The sequence below is a fragment of the Castor canadensis genome, chromosome 15, assembly GCF_047511655.1.
Source record: "Castor canadensis chromosome 15, mCasCan1.hap1v2, whole genome shotgun sequence".
NCBI classification, from domain to species: Eukaryota; Metazoa; Chordata; class Mammalia; order Rodentia; family Castoridae; genus Castor; species Castor canadensis.
Genome location: NC_133400.1, coordinates 52,398,742 through 52,416,803, shown reverse-complemented (window position 1 = coordinate 52,416,803; position 18,062 = coordinate 52,398,742). Strand labels below are relative to the sequence as shown.

At 40.6% G+C, this 18,062-nt stretch overlaps 1 protein-coding gene across 1 annotated transcript in view; it reads right to left on the bottom strand.

Annotated features, from left to right (window-relative positions):
* Positions 1–18,062, bottom strand: part of LOC109678014 (cyclin-Y-like) — a 201,499-nt gene that overhangs the window by 148,453 nt on the left and 34,984 nt on the right. Inside the window, exon 2 of the mRNA XM_074056153.1 lies at positions 16,508–16,576. Coding sequence (XP_073912254.1) covers positions 16,508–16,576 — 69 coding nt within the window. The remainder of the gene's footprint in view (positions 1–16,507; positions 16,577–18,062) is intronic.

The following is an 18,062-nucleotide window of genomic DNA, read 5'->3' as shown; positions in this document are numbered from 1 at the left end:
GTGTACCTCCAACCCCTAGAGACATCATAGCCTAAGCTAAGTCTTTGAGAAGCACATGGGACAACTGCAGGTAAGGTTCTTGCCTTTCAATTAAAAAATATAGCCATAGGAACTAAAAGTGACACAGTCAAGACACTGACAGTCCCCCCTTGACCAAACTCTTGTCAGGCTCCTCTGAATCCTTTTCCCAACTTGACCTCAACTTCAGACTTCTGTGTCCTGCTGAAGAGGTTTAGCTAGAACTTTGATCTGATCACCCTTGATATCTTGGGGAGGTTGTGGGGGGGGCTCTCCATCCTCTTCCCTCCTCTGGGAGATGTCTGACCACCCAGCCTATCATTTACAAAAATCCTGGTAAGTTAGTTTAGCCAGAATCCCCCTTACCCTGATGTCTCCTTCTTAGTAATTTTCTATGTACTCACCACCCCCCCAACCCTCCACCCCTGTTCCTTGGCTAAAAATTCCCACTTGCTTATGCTACACTCAGAACTAAGCCCAGTTTTAAGCCTGTGTAGTGGCAAATATATGTAATCCTACACTTGGCAGACTGAGTTGTAAAAAGACTGGGAATTCAAGTCCAACCTAGGCTAAACAGCGAGATATTATCTCAAACAAAAAGCAAAAAAGAAAAGAATTCAGCCCAGTTTCAATACTGAGGTATCTTTTCTCCTATGCAATGGTTTTTTGAATAAAATGTGTTTCTACCAGTTAACTACTGTACAGCTCTGGTTTTTCTATAACAGCACGATGTAAAGCTTTTCCCCAGGAAGCCAATACTTCCCCATCACTTTCTAGGGATATCACTTTTTAAAATTCGTTACTGAGTGAAATAGCAGACAAAATAATGGAGGAGCCACCAGTATGGTCACTTTGAGAACACAGTGAAGAGGAAAATTAGGAGTCGTAAGAAACAGAATAATCATTGTTAATGGAAAGAATCAGGCTTCAGTCCTATTCTAGAGATGAAGTAGGGTAAGAAGGGAGAGGGGAACAAGTGGAAGATGGGTGGGTGTGAGTTTCAAAAGAGGACACTTCATACAGTAAGTTAACAATACTATGATTTAATTTTCTAAGGCACAGAACCAGTGTTGTAGAAGCAGAGTCCCTGGAAAGAATGAATTCTGGCCCTGTCATTTTATAGAGACCACTGTAGTCTCAAAGACCCTTCAACTACTGAGACTAAGTCAGAAATAAGAAACTTACCCTAAAAATAAAACAAACAAAATTACTGGAGTAAAAGACCATAGATAATTATTTACTTAAATATTATTAAATACCAAAACATCAGTCTGACTGAGAACCAGTGCAGTGTGGGGGTCACTGAGCCACACCTTGAGCCCCTAACTGGCCCAAACACACTGCACTGGGCCATGCAGCAATGTGACTCATATATTTCAATTGAAGAAACTGACATTTTGGATATAAAGTGCCCTCCAAAAGGCTCAGGTATTGAAGGCTCAGTCTCTAGCTGGCAGCACTATTTTGGGAGGTTCCGGAAACTTTAGGAGATGGGATCTAGCAGGAGGAAGTAGGCCTCTGGGGGTGTGTTTAAGGCTGCATCTTGTCCTGGGCCCCTCTCTGAACCTCTCTGCTTCATGGCTGCCATGAGATAAACAGCCTCTGCCAAACACTCCCACAATCTGCCATGATGTTCTGCCTCATCACACGCCCAGAAATATGGTGCCAAGTGATCACGGACTCAACCTCAGAAATCGTAAGCCAAAATAATACTTTCCTCCACCTGAATTTTTTGTCAGGTAATTTATCTTGGCAAGGACAAAAGTTGACTAACACACCCCTTAGTCCCCAGGGTTTTTTTTTTTTTTTTTTTACCAAATGCAGCTACTCAAGTTGGCAATCAAATGAATGATTTTGTTAAACAATTTAAATCACAATTATTAGGTTGTTCAGTGTGAAAATCTTTTAAAGACAGCAGAAAATGTAAATGTTAACATCATCAAGGCAGTTTGAACAGCTCCTTGAAGTCCTTTGGAATTCTCACCATTAACCTATCCCTCTAAGTTGCCCCCATCAGGCTTCTCAAAGTGAAAGAAATTAATAAACTAAAACTTTTTTTTATTGTTTTATTCTTCATATGTGCACACAAGGCTTGGGTCATTTCTCCCCCTGCCCCCAACCCCTCCCTTACCACCCACTCTGCCCCCTCCCTCTCCCCCCTACCCCCTCAATACCCAGCAGAAACTATTTTGCCCTTATCTCTAATTTTGTTGAAGAGAGAGTATAGGCAACAATAGGAAGGAACAAGTGTTCCTGGTTGAGGTAAGGATAGCTATACAGGGAGTTGACTCACATTAATTTCCTGTACGTGTGTGTTGCCTTCTAGGTTAATTCTTTTTGATCTAACCTTTTCTCTAGATACTGGTCCCCTTTTCCTATTGGCCTCAGTTGCTTTTAAGGTATCTGCTTTAGTTTCTCTGCGTTAAGGGCAACAAATGCTAGCTAATTTTTTAGGTGTCTTACCTATCCTCGCACCTCCCTTGTGAGCTCTCGCTTTTTTCATGTGCTCAAAGTCCAATCCCCTTGGTGTGTTTGCCCTTGATCTAATGTTCACATTAGAATGTTCACGTATGAGGGAAAACACAATTTTTGGTCTTTTAGGCCAGGCTAACCTCACTCAGAATGATGTTCTCCAATTCCATCCATTTACCAGCGAATGATAACATTTCCTTCTTCATGGCTGCATAAAATTCCATTGTGTATAGACACAACATTTTCTTAATCCATTCATCAGTGGTGGGGCATCTTGGCTGTTTCCATAACTTGGCTATTGTGAATAGTGTCGCAATAAACATGGGTGTGCAGGTGCCTCTGGCGTAACCTGTGTCACAGACTTTTGGGTATATCCCCAAGAGTGGTATTGCTGGATCAAATGGTAGATCAATGTTTAGTGTTTTAAGTAGCCTCCAAATTTTTTTCCAGAGTGGTTGTACTAGCTTACATTCCCACCAACAGTGTAAGAGGGTTCCTTTTTCCCCCCGCATCCTCGCCAACACCTGTTGTTGGTGGTGTTGCTGATGATGGTTATTCTAACAGGGGTGAGGTGGAATCTTAGCGTGGTTTTAATCTGCATTTCCTTTATTGCTAGAGATGGTGAGCATTTTTTCATGTGTTTTGTGGCCATTTGAATTTCTTCTTTTGACAAAGTTCTATTTAGTTCACTTGCCCATTTCTTTATTGGTTCATTAGTTTTGGGAGAACTTAGTTTTTTAAGTTCCCTATATATTCTGGTTATCAGTCCTTTGTCTGATGTGTAGCTGGCAAATATTTTCTCCCACTCTGTGGGTGTTCTCTTCAGTTTAGAGACCACTTCTTTTGATGAACAGAAGCTTTTTAGTTTTATGAGGTCCCATTTATCTATGCTATCTCTCAGTTGCTGTGCTGCTGGGGTTTTGTTGAGAAAGTTCTTGCCTATACCTACTAACTCCAGAGTATTTCCTACTCTTTCCTGTATCAACTTTAGAGTTTGTGGTCTGATATTAAGATCCTTGATCCATTTTGAGTTAATATTGGTATAGGGTGATATACATGGATCTAGTTTCAGTTTTTTGCAGACTGCTAACCAGTTTTCCCAGCAGTTTTTGTTGAAGAGGCTGCTTTTTCTCCATCATCTATTTTGAGCTCCTTTGTCAAAGACAAGTTGGTTATAGTTGTGTGGCTTCATATCTGGGTCCTCTATCTGGGTCCTCTATTCTGTTCCACTGGTCTTCATGTCTGTCTTTGTGCCAGTACCATGTTGTTTTTATCATTATTGCTTTGTAATATAATTTGAAGCCAGGTATCGTGATACCTCCAGCGTTGTTCTTTTGACTGAGTATTGCCTTGGCTATTCATGGCCTCTTGTGTTTCCATATAAATTTCACTTTTTTTTTTTCAATCTCTTTGATGAATGTCATTGGAATTTTGATGGGAATTGCATTAAACATGTAGATTACTTTTGGGAGTATTGACATTTTTACTATGTTGATTCTACCAATCCATGAGCATGGGAGAGCTCTCTACTTTCTATAGTCTTCCTCAATCTCTTTCTTCAGAAGCTTATAGTGTCATTCACATCTTTTGTTAGGTTTACACCTAGGTATTTGATTTTTTTTTGAGGCTATTGTAAATGGAATTGTTTTCATACATTCTTTTTCAGTTTGCTCATTGTTACTGTATAGAAATGCTAATGATTTTATATCCTGCTACCTTGCTGTAGCTATTGATGATGTCTAGGAGCTTCTGAGTAGAGTTTTTTGGGTTTTTAAGGTATAGGATCATGTCATCTGCAAATAGGGATATTTTGACAGTTTCTTTACCTATTTGTATTCCTTTTATTCCTTCTTCTTGCCTAATTGCTCTGGCTAGGAATTTCAGTACTATGTTGAATAGGAGTGGAAATAGTGGGCATCCTTGTCTGGTTCCTGATTTTAGAGGGAATGGTTTCAGTTTTTCTCCGTTAAGTATAATGCTGGCTGTAGGTTTGTCATATATAGCTTTTATAATGTTGAGGTACTTTCCTTCTATTCCTAGTTAAACTAAAACTTTAAATTGGTAGTGAAGACCCAGACAGGTCTCTAAAAGGAAATATCCTTTGGGACCATCACAGTATTAACACCTCCTCCCCAGGGAGGTAGGAGGAGAAGCACTGTGCTGTAAATGGTCTGTTCCCCTGCACTGATTAAAGGAGATGGTCACCAGGCACACTGAGCACAAAAGACAAAGACCAAGTTCTCTGAATCTAAGACTTGAAAAGAAAAGACTGAACTCACTTCTGCCATCCAGAGCTATCCTCCATACAAACTGCCTTCTCAAATATCAGCAGACCCACCGCCTATCACCCCTTCCTCCTAACTATACTTACAAGAAGCACCTCTAAATGGCTGGGTAAAACTGCCTGAAGTTTAGTAAATACAAACAGGTGCTACAGCCATAGCTCACCAGGTCCCCTAGGACTCTCCCTTCCTGCCAATCAAATGGACAACCTCAACATGCCTCACATTTTCCTGCCCATTGCCACCCACTATTTCCCCACTACCAGAATGTTTTCAGTGCCCTTGAGATATCTACCAAAATCATTACTCTGAGATCACGTTCCAATCCCTATGCCTTTAAAGCCCTTCCAGATCCCCAGCTGCAGCTGACTCCTGACTCTCAGGAGTCATTGTCACTCCGTGTACCACCAACTAGATTGCATTGCAAAGCATTCAGTCACATCAAAATGCAAGCCCCCTGAAGACAAAGGCTCTGTCCAGGTTCTCTCAACATCCAGAATACTGTTTCCCTGCTCTTTACAGCCTCAGCTTCACAGGAGATACTTTTTCCTCCTTTGCCATCAAAATCAAAATTGTTTTCAAATTACCTAATAGAACACCACAGATTTAGAATTAATAGGTTCTATCTATCACAAATATCATGAAGTATGAAAAGGGTAATTCCGACAGTACACAATGAAGAAAGAGAAAAATAATACCATTCCTGGTAATATTCATTCTATTTTATAGAAGTGACGTGCTGGCTGATTCTAAAATCACAAATAAAAGCCAATTAGATCTTAAGCTAACTAAGATCTTTAAAATGAGAAAGAGAAAGAAAAAGAGCACCTATCTAGAAAGATAGTGACTTTCTTCTAGGCTTGTATTCTTTTTTTTCTGTACTTTCTGCAATAAACATAAGCATATATTTCTTTTTATAATCAGAAAATGCTATTTTGAAAACATTTTAATGGAACAAATCATAAATGTTATAGGAATTTTGAGACATCTGAGAGCTATGTGAGTAGGAACAGGCAATGAGGTGGTAAGGGACAAGTAGGGTCATAAGGAACTGGCAGGCCAAAACAGGAAGAAAGGCAGAAGGAAAGGAAAGGCTCTTCACAAGCATAATCTCACCTAATCCTTGTAAGTGCTCAGGAAGCTAAGTTATCCCCATTTTAAAGATGAGGAAACTGAAAAGCAGTGCAACTTGTCTGGTCACACACCTCACCTAGCTAGTATTTTTTTTCAGCTAGGTTCTGTGTTCCTCAGAGGGATCTTGGATACTTGGCCTCTAGTCCCACAAGCAAAAAAGGTACTACTTTAATCTATTTTATTTATCTTCTTTATTTGTAAGACGTCATTTTTAAAAATACCAGAGGCCAGGTGCAGTGGCTCATACCTGTAATCCCAGGTACTGGAAGGCAGTCAAAGAGGGAGGGAGAGAACAAGGGTAGGAGGGAAAGAGGGAGAGTGAGAGGGAGGGAAAGCTGCTGTTTTCTTTAGAGCTAGCTTTGACATAGTAAGTTTCAAATACCAAATGTCACTGATATGCAACTCTATTTTAAAACCACTAAAAGTATGCCATGCCCGTCCTGCAAAAGAACATGGGTTTTCTCATCATTCCTGATCCTGATTGGGGGTTGTTACTGTCTGATGATACACAAAAGCATCCATGGGCAACTCTTTTGGCATGTTTCTCCATCCTAGGTTTACCTTCTGTTTATTGACAATTGAAAGGTAGCAAGAAGGGCATTTAGATAAACTCAGAATTAACTTAATTGACAAGAGCTTATCTATACTTAGCCACAAGTGCACATAAGATAACAGCAGGATCAAATTCTGCTATTGTGCTGATTCAATTTACATGCTATGATTTGGTACAAACATAATCTGATAGCTCTCATATTTTGAAAGTATAATCCTTAAAAGGAAGCCAATAAATGTTTGGCCTCAGATTTTCCTCACTGTGCATTTGCTAGATGCTGAGCTGATTATTCTAAGGGACATCCTCTGGCTAGATGAAAGCAGTCTTCCGAGCCACAAGCAGTTCATTCTGTTCATCTGATTTTATGCTCAGGAACAGTATGAGATGCTGCCTTTTTAGAAGAGCAAGCAATAATACTGCATCCTAATAGACACACAGCTTTTCTTCCAAGCATGAGAGAGCAGAGCCTAGCATTAAATGGCTCTACAGAAGTCGAGAGATGAATGGGCTTTGAGTTCTCATTACTTTGCTATAAAAGTTACAGTTCTAACTCTTAAGTTTGTTCACAAACACTGTCAGGGGGTTTAAAAAGTCCCAAATAACTTGGCAAACATTCACTGAGCACCATATGTGTGCACCGGGTATAGTAATACTGGGAATTCAAATATGAAACAGACAGTTCTGCACTTGACAAATTTATGTAATCTAGTAATAGTAAAATATGTATAAATAGGCACCTCTTATATAATTTGGTATGTCTCAAGATACTATGGAAATGCAAAAGAGCCTACAGTAGGCAGAATAACAGCCCCAAATATGACCATGTCCTAATTCTCAGAACCTGTATCATACCTTACATGGCAATGAAGAATGAAGGGTACAGACTGACTTTAAAATAGATTATCTTGGATTAACAGGGTGAATCCAATGTAACTCATTTTAAAAAGTAAAAGAAGGCAGAAGAACAGGGAGAAAGAGATATAACAGAAGCACACTTGAGAAATGCTAGATTGCTGGCTTTGAAGAAAGGAGAGGCCGTGAGCTAAGGAATGCAGGCAGAATCTAGATTGAAAAAGGCAAGGAACAGACTGTCCTCTAGAACTTTCACAGAACACAGTACTGCCAACCCTTTGCCTTGAGCCTAGTGACACCATTACACTTTTATAGAACTGTAAGCTGTCTGCATTAAGCCATTAAATGTGTAGTAATTTGTTATGATAGCGACAGAAAATTAATACACAACCCTTGGGTTGACAGATGCCATTACTTATATCAAAGCAAACTTACCAATGCTTCATCAGTCACACATACTAAGATCAAGACCACTAAACCTGAAGCTTAATGCAGAAGTACAAATCCAAGTTGTACATGTTCACTGTATTAGATAAAGTCTCCAGTGCCTGCACCTAGAATATTCTTCACATTCTCACCAGCCAAAACTGCCATGATTTGGGAGACAAACTACTATTCTCCAATACAAGGACAAGACTACTCACAAAGAAACTGCCAGGATTACCTCTTTGAGCACTAAAGTGCCACATATACAGATACTCACACAGGCCCTCTGAAATGTCTACTCTCAGATTCTCTATAAATACAGCTTACTATGTAGCACACCATTTCAGTGTGACTCCAGAAAAAGCTATGCAATCATCTTCCAAACCATGGCCCAGGGCAGTGTTACTCCCCTGGAATTGTTCTTCAGAGGGGTCACAACACCCCAAAGTTGTCCATCAGGCCACAGCCAAAACATCAAAGGCACATGAAAAAGCACAAAGCAACTGCTTTGCCCCATACACCAGTTCAGGATGTGTTTGCTTACTTGAGATGACTCAAAGGAACATAACTCAAGCAAGACTGAGGCCAAAGGGGAAGGGCCACACGTAATTTAGTTATTTTCAGGAAAGCTGCACTTGAACATGGAATTCTACATCTGTGCGTAGAACCCACCAACCATCTGTGGCTTTAAATATTATCTTGTGGATTCTAGCCCCCAGCATTCTCAGGAACAAAAGGCTTAATTCTATATGCTATGCACTAACTACTACATTATACAAAACCCAAAGTTTCATCTTACTTTTCTCAAAAACTTAGAAGACTGGCCATAATAAGCTTTTAGCTGATGAGTAAATAGTGTGCATATGACCACTTTTATAAACATGTGAGTAAGGTGTGGTGGCACAGGCCTACAATCCCAATGCTCAAGAAACAGGCTGAAAGATGGTAAGTTTGAGGCCAGCCTGGGCTACACAATGAGTAAAGAACCAAAACAAACCCAAAAAGAACAAAGAACATGTATGCTTCCCTCTCCTTGATTTTTTTTTTTGGGGGTGAGGGAGGGTGCTGGGGATCAATCCTAAGGCCTTGAGTGTGCTAGGCAAGCACTCTTAACCACAGAGCTACATACCCAGCCCGTGGCTTCTGTCTTTCCTCACCCCTTCTTAGACTTATTGCCTGATATACTACTTTGCATATTGGAGCCACAGACTGTTTGAAAGCCATTCGCCTACCATCTTTGTCCTGCATCTACACCAAACAGAATACTGAGTAAAGAATCTTAGTCTAGTCTCAGGATTTCTGTGATCTTAGCTGTAATGCAGTTTCTTTGTTTCTGTCTTCCTTGGTCCATGCTGCAGCCATCACTGGTCACACTAATCCTTTTCTCTTTAGAGCTCCTCTAACCACTCGATACAATAAAGGAGGAAAGAAGTCAATATACCAGAAAGGGGAAAAAATTTCATCACTTCAGTAATTTTTAAAAAGTAATCAAATACCAAGAAAACAACCCAGTTAAAAAACAGGCAAAGGAACTGAACAGATATTTCTCAAAGAAGACACAAACAGCCAATAGGCATATGAAAAAAATGTTCACCATCAATAATCACCAGGGAAATTCAAATTAAAACCACACCAAGGTATCACCTCACTCCTATTAGAATGGATATTATAAAAGAGACAAAACATAACAAATACCAGGCAGGATGGCACACACCTGTAATCCCAGCACTCAGGAGGCTGTGGCTGAGGCTGAAGCTAAGGCAGGAGAATCACAAGTTCAAGGCCAGCTTGGGCTACACAGTTAGATCCTGTTCAAAAAAAAAATTTTGTTAAGGGAGGATATAGAGAAAAAAGAACCATTCCATACTACTGGAAGCAATGTGAATTAATACGGCCATCATAGAAAACTGCACGGAGGCGCCTCAAAAACATAGAATGAGACTATATAATCTGCACACTAGATATATCTAAAGATACATATAAGATTATGATGGAGTTGAGTATATATCTGTTACAGGGTACATATCCAAAGAAAATGAAGTCAGTATGTCAGGAAGACACCTACACTCCCATGTTCATAAACAAGACATGGAAGCAACCTAGGTATCTATCAATGGATGAATGGTTTTGCAATGTGGTGTATGCATACACAGTGGAATATTATTCAACCTTAAAAAGGAATGGAATGCCAGTCACAGAAAGACAAATACCATGTAATTTTTTTTTTTATGGGACTGGGTTTGACCTCAGGGTTTTGTGTTTACAAAGCAGGCATCTACAGCTTGAGCCACACCTCCAGTCCATTTTGCTCTGGTTATCTTGCAGGGAGAGGTGGGGGGCAGATCTTGTGAACTAGTTGCCCAGGCTGGCTTCAAACCTCCATCCTCTGGATCTCAGCCTCTCAAGTAGCTAGGATTACAGACGTGAGCCCCTGGCACCCGGCAATAAATACTATACAGTCTTACTCATACACAATCTAAAGAAGTTAAACTGAGGGTGTAGTTCAGTGGTACAGTGCTTGCCTAGCATGCACAAGGCCCTAGGTTCAAACCCCAGTGCCACAAAAAAATAAAAAAGTTGATCCCACAAAGACATTCTAGGTGGTTACCAGTAGCTAGAATAGGTAGGTAGGGAGTAGGGGACAACAGGAGAGGGTGGGAAGATGCCGATCAAAGGATACAAAACTATAGTTATGTAGGAGGAATAAGTTCAAGAGATCTATTATATGGATGACTAAGATTAGTAATGATATATTGCATTTTTAAAAAGGCTAGGAGTATTAAATTTTCTTGCCACAAAAATGATAGCTATGTGAGGTGATGCATATTTTAATTAGCTAGATCTAACCATTCTACAATGCATATATACAGTTACATTTGTCACATAACAATGGGGATATGTTATGAAAAGATGCATTAAGTGATTTCATCATTGTACAATCATCATCATAGAGTGCACTTTACACAGATTTAGATAGTAAAGCCTATTAAACATACAGGTATATCAGTGTGTGTCTGTGTGTCTGTGTGTCTGTGTGTGTGTGCGCGTGCGCCTAGGGCCATGATGAACAGAATATATGACACCAAATCAAGCAAAGAGAAAATGATGCCATTAGGAGATGCAGTACATGAGATGTGTGAGGCTGCTGCCAGCGTAACATGCATAGTTTTAGAGTAAACATCTTTTGTGTAAGTACAAAAAGCATACTCTAAAACAATGATTAAAAGCATAGTACGGTGTACATACATAAACCAGTAACACAGTATTTATTGCCATTACCAACTATTATGTACTTCACATAATCATATGTGCTATACTTTTATAGGACTGGCTCTGGCTCCAACCACATGTGGGGACAGGATATTTTTAGCTCCACTATAATCTTGTAGGACCACCTTCATGTAGACCATCTGCTGTTGACCACAATGTTATGTGGCACATGACTGTACCTAAAAACGTCACGGTGAAACAGGATAAATACATGTAATTTTACCTGTCAATTTAAAATAAAATACAGATAACCAATCAAAAATCTGGTGCTTTCATTTGTTCATTGGCGTCCGTTAATCAAAGAATGAGTTTGGGTGTTTGTTTTTAATAGATTTCAATTTTTTTCCCATAAAAGTCCAGAACAGATTAACCTTTAGAACAAAGAAACAGCAGTATTCCTCTAAACAGTTAGGCAGGTTGGCAGCTAAAGGGAAACATAAAATGTTATTAGCTATGATTTGCCCAAACACCAGGAAATACCTACAGGGACCGCTGGCTTCCCTTCCGGGAACATGAACAAAGGCAACGCTGCTGTTTGAGTACAGCCAGCTCTTCATTCTCAATGCTCTCAGAACTGTTCTCCAGCCCCCAAGCAAAAACAAACAAAAAATAGGCTAATTAAAAATCAGTGGAGGGGTAGGGGCATGACTCAAGAGTTAGAGGGCCTACCTAGCAAGCACAAAGCCCTGAGATCAAACCCCAGTACTGCCCAAAAAATAAACATTCAATGGAAGTATTTTGACAGATCGAAGGAATAAGCTATACATAGAGAATCAATCCTATAGAAGAAACTATACATCCTAAATTCTGTGCATGATTCAGAAGATCAGTTCCCAGAAAAGTTCTACAGTTCCCTGACAGTCTGAATACAGGAAGACTAGAGGACACAGGATACGCTCACAAAAGTCATCATCATTTGCTCTTTCCAGCCATCTGGTTTGCTAAACCTGCATTCCTAACTTGTAAAAGCTACCAGAGTACCGTATTTTGTGATGAAAACTTACAAAATGGCATACCTGCTTATATAATAAACTTTTCAAAGCTCCAAACACAAATACCCCCCACACTCACTCAGTCACTAACAAAGAACTATCAAGTCTAACTCTGGGCAACAGAGGTCCCCAACTCAGTTACTTTCTAAGAACTACAACCTCACAGCTCTCCTAGGAGATGTGCAAGACAAAGAACTTACCATTCTTTGCTAGGGATCATGCTACAGTTCAGATGGTGAGTGTCCTTCAAAGGCCCATGTGATAATGTTCACCAGTTTGGCACTACTGGTGGGTAATAGAACCTTTAAGAGGTGGGGCCTAATGTGAGCCTTTAGGTCATTGGGGGCATGCCACTGAAGGGGATGGGGGCACCCTGGCCCTCTCCTGACTCTCTTTTGCATTCTAGCCAAGAAATGAACTGTTTTAGTCCACACATGCTCCCACCATGATGTGCTGCCTTGCCACATGCCCAAAGTAAAGGGCCAATTGACCATGGACTGGAATTTCCAACACAATGAGCCAAAATAAATCTTTCTCTTAACAAGTTACTTGGTTCAGGTATTTTGTTAGAGCAAAGAAAAGCTGACTAACCCAGATCCTTTCTACCCTGGATCTGCTTTTTTTTTTTTCTTACACCCCCATTAACAGCAGCTAAGGATAATAAGGATCCACTACAAAGATTAAGAAAGAGAAAAATTCACAGAATGTAATGGATGGCTTTCCAACCAACCTATACTATGTTAAGTGTCACCAGGTTACCAGCTTTTTTTTTTTTTTTGGTGGTACTGAGGTTTGAACTCAAGGCCTCTCACACTTGTTAGAAAGGTGCTGTACCACATGAGCCATGTCCCCAGCTCTTTTTGCTTAGTTTTGTTTTAGCTTCCGATAGGGTCTCAAGTTTCTGCCTGTGCCTTGGACCACAATTCTATCTCTACCTCCTAGGCAGCTGAGATTACAGTAATGACCCACCACACCCAACGTGGTTCTGAGATAGGGTCTTGCTAACTTTTTGCCCAGATGGGCCTCAAACTGTGATCCTCTTAGCTCTACCTCTCAAATAGCTGGGATTACAGGCAAACACCACCATGCCTGGCCCATCAGAATTCTTTTTCTACAGGAACAGGACACAAACTTTTAGGTAAATCTAGTGGAATCAGCTACAGGTCCAAAAGCATAACCAATTTCTATCCCTCTACTTTGCACTTTAATCAGATTACTGGGAAAGGAGAAAGATATTTAAATCATGGGAAACACTAACACAGGTTTCATGTTTACAACTCATACAAATTTATGTTAAATTGTGTCTTCATGCTCAATGGAAGTGACAGTGTAACACTGACCTTTTCTTTATCAAGTGGCTCGCAAAAGACCATTGTCACTACCAGTCAAAATAACTAAACATTTCAATCCTGGAGAGACACAATTTTCCCATTTATCAAACACACCCTAATACTTAACACCACATGCTGGCACCTGATACACTTTACCTCACTTTATCATTTGCCAGAATCTCCCAATCCTTTCTGCAATGCTGACAAACTGAGACGGAGTACTGAGGGCCCTACCAGGACTGCTTGGCCCTTGGCCTACAGAAGAAGCATGCAAGGTGGCTTAGTGTCTTCTCTTGGGAGGCAGGCTGGCAGAGACTTTGCAGTGGTCAAACCTTGGTTGGAGCTCTGCTGCTCTTACCGTTGCATCACTTAGGGCAGTGGTTTCCAATTGATTTTTGCCCATGGGACATTTGACAAGGTCTGGAGACATTTAGTTGTCGTAACTGGAGGGGGCGCTATTGGCATCCTATGGTGTACAAGATGCAGCCTTATCCTGCAATAGAGAATGTAACACTACATGGTTCTGATGATGCACACTGCAAAGTGAACTGAACTCTGAAATAATCGATTTTAACAATTCCCTCCCCACAAACTCTAGTTAAAGGAGGATGTCCTGTTAGTGTTTAGCAGAACAGCTACTCAGCTTTGTAGTGTCCCACAGATGAGCAGATTGGAGTGTGGGCTAGGTACCCACCATAACTCACATGGAGTTGAACACACACTGAGCTGACCCAGGTCTGCACACTCATACACTGGGATGACTATAGGCTAGTGTTATGCACGGGTGGCTCGTCTTCATCCTCAGAGAGCACATAAGCCGGGACATGTTCCCTATGGGGGAACTTGCCCCAGAATGCACTTCTGTGGGCTTGAAGCAGCAGCCCTACACACTGAGAGTTCCGTTGACTCCTCCAGTGCTGTGCTGGGAGATTGTCTGGTTTCTCCCCACATCCACACCCATACCATGTTTGTCTGAAAGATCCTGTCAGTGCTCAGATGACTGATTAATTCCTTTTGGGGTCTGTTTCAGCTAAGAGTGATCATTTCTGGCACAGAGTATCACTCAATACAAGTAAAGCCCATGTATAACTTTGTTCCTGCCCTGCTAAAGGCTCCAATTGCATGTGTGAAAGTCTCAGCCTGTTCACTAAGGAATGAATCATAGAAGAAGCCTTCTGCCTACAATGGCAAACCTCCAATATTCAACACTGGGCAAGAATCCTTTAACATACCTTCCTGAGTTTTGAAAGTATTTTCAAGCAGGGTGTGGTGGCACACATCTGTAATCCCAGCATTCAGGTAGAAGGATCATGGTCAGAGGCCAGCCTGGATTACATTGTGAGAACTTGTCCAGAAAAAGCCAAAAAACATGGGGTGTGGTAGCTCACATCTGTAATCTCAACTACTTAGGAGGTGGAGATCAGGAGGATCTTGGATTGAGGACAGCCTGAACAAACAGCAAGACCTTATCTCAACCAATAGCTGGGCATGGTGGTGTTGTCAGTCTTCTCAGTCACTTGGAATATGTAAATAAGAAGACCCGAGATCTAGGCCAGCAAAGCAAAACACATGAGACCCTACTTGTAAAATAACTAGAGCAAAAATGGCTACAGGCATGGCTCATGCCTTGCTAGTGTATGCCTAGCAAGCTTAAGGCCCTGAGTTCAACCCCCCTGGACTGCCAATCATATACACACAACACACGCACACAAGCAGGGATGGGGCTGTAGTTCAACAGAGCTTGCCTAGCATGTGTTAAGCCCTGGGTTCCATCCTCAATAAACAAACAAATAAAAAAACACAACTACACGGTAGTCTATAGAATTCATGTCCTACTGGCTTCTAAAAATCATCTTCAAAGTAAAATGTAACCAATAACTGAGACAGTTCTCCAAGCCTAAAAACTCTTATCACAAAGCAATATGCCCATACAATCTACTGGTCTGTTCCCATTTCATCACTGGGCTGCGTGACTGCTTTGCGGGCACCTTTCAGTTGATGGGCACCTTTCAGTTGAAGGGCACTAAAATCCCTGGAGGGGACAGTTATGATTCCTTTCTTATGTGGTGGACAGGATGTCAAATCCTCCAACAGATGGCTCCATCAACTGATGAGCAGGTTAATTTTCTTCCTACCAACTGTCAGGGTGAAACAGAGCTAGAAAAATAGAGGAAAGAGATAAGCAGGAGGAAATTCTCACTAAATGAAAGCAATATCCTTGCACCCATGGTCTTTGTGTACTGCTTTATCTTCTTTTCCCTGGTGCTTCACTTTGATCCAAATAACTTAACTATCTAAACCAGCTAAAATGCATAACTTTACGATAGTGGAGGAAATGTGGATTTACAGGTAAGGTTGAGATCACAAGGAGTTATATCATAGCTAAGTCAACAAGTCCAGCTCACTTAATCACTCCCCTTACTGGTTCTTCTCTAAGTACTGAACTCATAATCAAACTGCTAGTTGCCAGGTCCGCAGAGAAAAGTCTCTTCATGTAGAGAGTCTACAGGAAGAAAATGGAGTCTGGCTCCATTTTCAATGTTTGACTCCTGACAACTAAGCCCTACCACTGCTGATCTTCCCTTCTAAGCAAGCTGATAAAAAGGCCTGGGGCTCTCTTCTCTGGCAGCTGCAAGAAATTCAAACCACCCCTCAACAGTACATGAAGTCAAGCCAGCCTCATGTCCCTGCTCTCTCAAGACACTTCTGGTGTGCTTAAGAGCCTGCCCTGCTCTCCCCAAGAGCTTTGTTATGTGGAATAAGCCTTTACACATCTCTTGTGTACTGTGTGGGCTCATCACTCTTCGACGTATTAACCAAGCTCTGGAAAGAGTCCATCCTATAAAACAAGTGTAATAACATACTCTCCCTATCTAGCCAGTAGGATCAAGGTGGGGATCAAAACAAGTAGGAGCCCCATTTTCCTCTCCCAAAACTCAGCTCTGCTCCTCTGTTCTCCTTCCAACTCCCTTCAGTTTCTGTCTTGAAGTTACTAGTTCACTAAAACAAACCCATCTAACTTTCTTCAGCACACAAAGACCATCCCTGGTATAAGAAGCATTCACAGAGGATTCGGTAACCATTCTCTGGAGTTACCTATATAAACTAGTTAATACCAATCAAAAATTTGCCCCCAAAAATTCCTTCCTCTTCCATTGTATTCAAGATCACACTTACCCAAACCAGCCAAAAAGACAAGGAACATTTTCTTATCACAGAGAAGCTGGAACACTGGAAAACCATGACCTTGAAATAATAACAAAGAATTTTCTCATGAGATCAGTGATATTAACACGGGATTTGAGATAGATTGTGACTAGACATACTAATGAAATGTGTCAAGGTTTAGAAGATCTCCATAACTTAGCGAACCTATACTTTTCCAAATGAGGAACTACTATGCTACACAACCTTGCCTAGATAAAAGATCCATTCAAAGTACAAACTAAATCAATAAATTTTAAGGTAACAAAGTAAATGGCTGCAGATTCCAAACTGCCAGCTAACCTTTAACCTTTAATAAACTACCATTTGTCAAGTTTTTGACATAGTATGAAAGAATATCCATAGTATCTACAAAGGCAATAGAACAATACTCCTTCCAACAGCATCTGTGTAAGACATACTACAAAAGACTCACTGCAGAAACACAAATGAGTTTCTAGATGCCTTCTACTAACCAGATATTAAAGACATAATAAAAAAATTTTCATTAGGTTTTTTGTTTTGGAGGTTTTAGTTTTTATTTTTAAAATGTCAGATTAACATAATGAGTATGTTATAATGTTGTTTTAAAAGTTGGTATCGTTGAATGAGCAATTCTAATTCCTAATATGATCTCCACAGATATAAACAAAACTGAGGTACACAAGAATTTTTTTTAGATGGAATTCACATACCATAAAATTCACCACAAGGTTGTACCATCACTTCGACTATCTAGTTCCAGAACATTTGATCACCCTATAGAGAAACCCAACCTCCATCCTCCCCTCCCCACAATCCCTTGGTAACCACTAACCCACTTGTCTCTGGATTTCTCTACTGGACATTTCCCATAACTGGAGTCATACTACAAACAGCCTTTTGTGATTTGACTTTTTTCACTCAGCATGAAATTTAGGGTTCACACTATAGCAGATACCTAGTACTTCCCTTCTTTTTTATAGCTAAATCACATTCCATTAAGCAAGTATACAATACTTTGTTGGTCCATTCATCCACTAGCAGACCTTGGTGTTGTTTCTACCTTCTGACTATTGTGAGTCATGTTCTCAATTCTCTTAGGCACAGACTTAGGAGAAGTAGAGCAACTGAGTCACATGGTAACACTTATGTTTGACTTTTTAAAGAACTGCCAATCTGTTTTCCACAGTGATGCCCCATTTTACACCCCACCAGCAATGTACAAGGGTTGTCAGTAATTTTTAACAACCTAACAAGGGCCTGAGACCAAAAAGTTTGAGAACTGCTGTGCTAGGTTGAGAGGATTTTGAGATAAAAGATGGTCCCTTCATCAATGGGGTCACAATGTACCGTAGGAGCTTAGGCTCAGAGACAGAATCAAAATGCGCCACTAAGAGCTTCTGAGACAAAACAGGCATGGCTTTCCTATCCCCCGCCCAGAAGCCTTGTACTTCCTCTCTATCACTGTTGTTCTCTGCCATTACTGCCCCCATTCTACCTTACTTTCTTAAGGTAGAATCTCCCATTCTACCTTACTTTCTTCCTC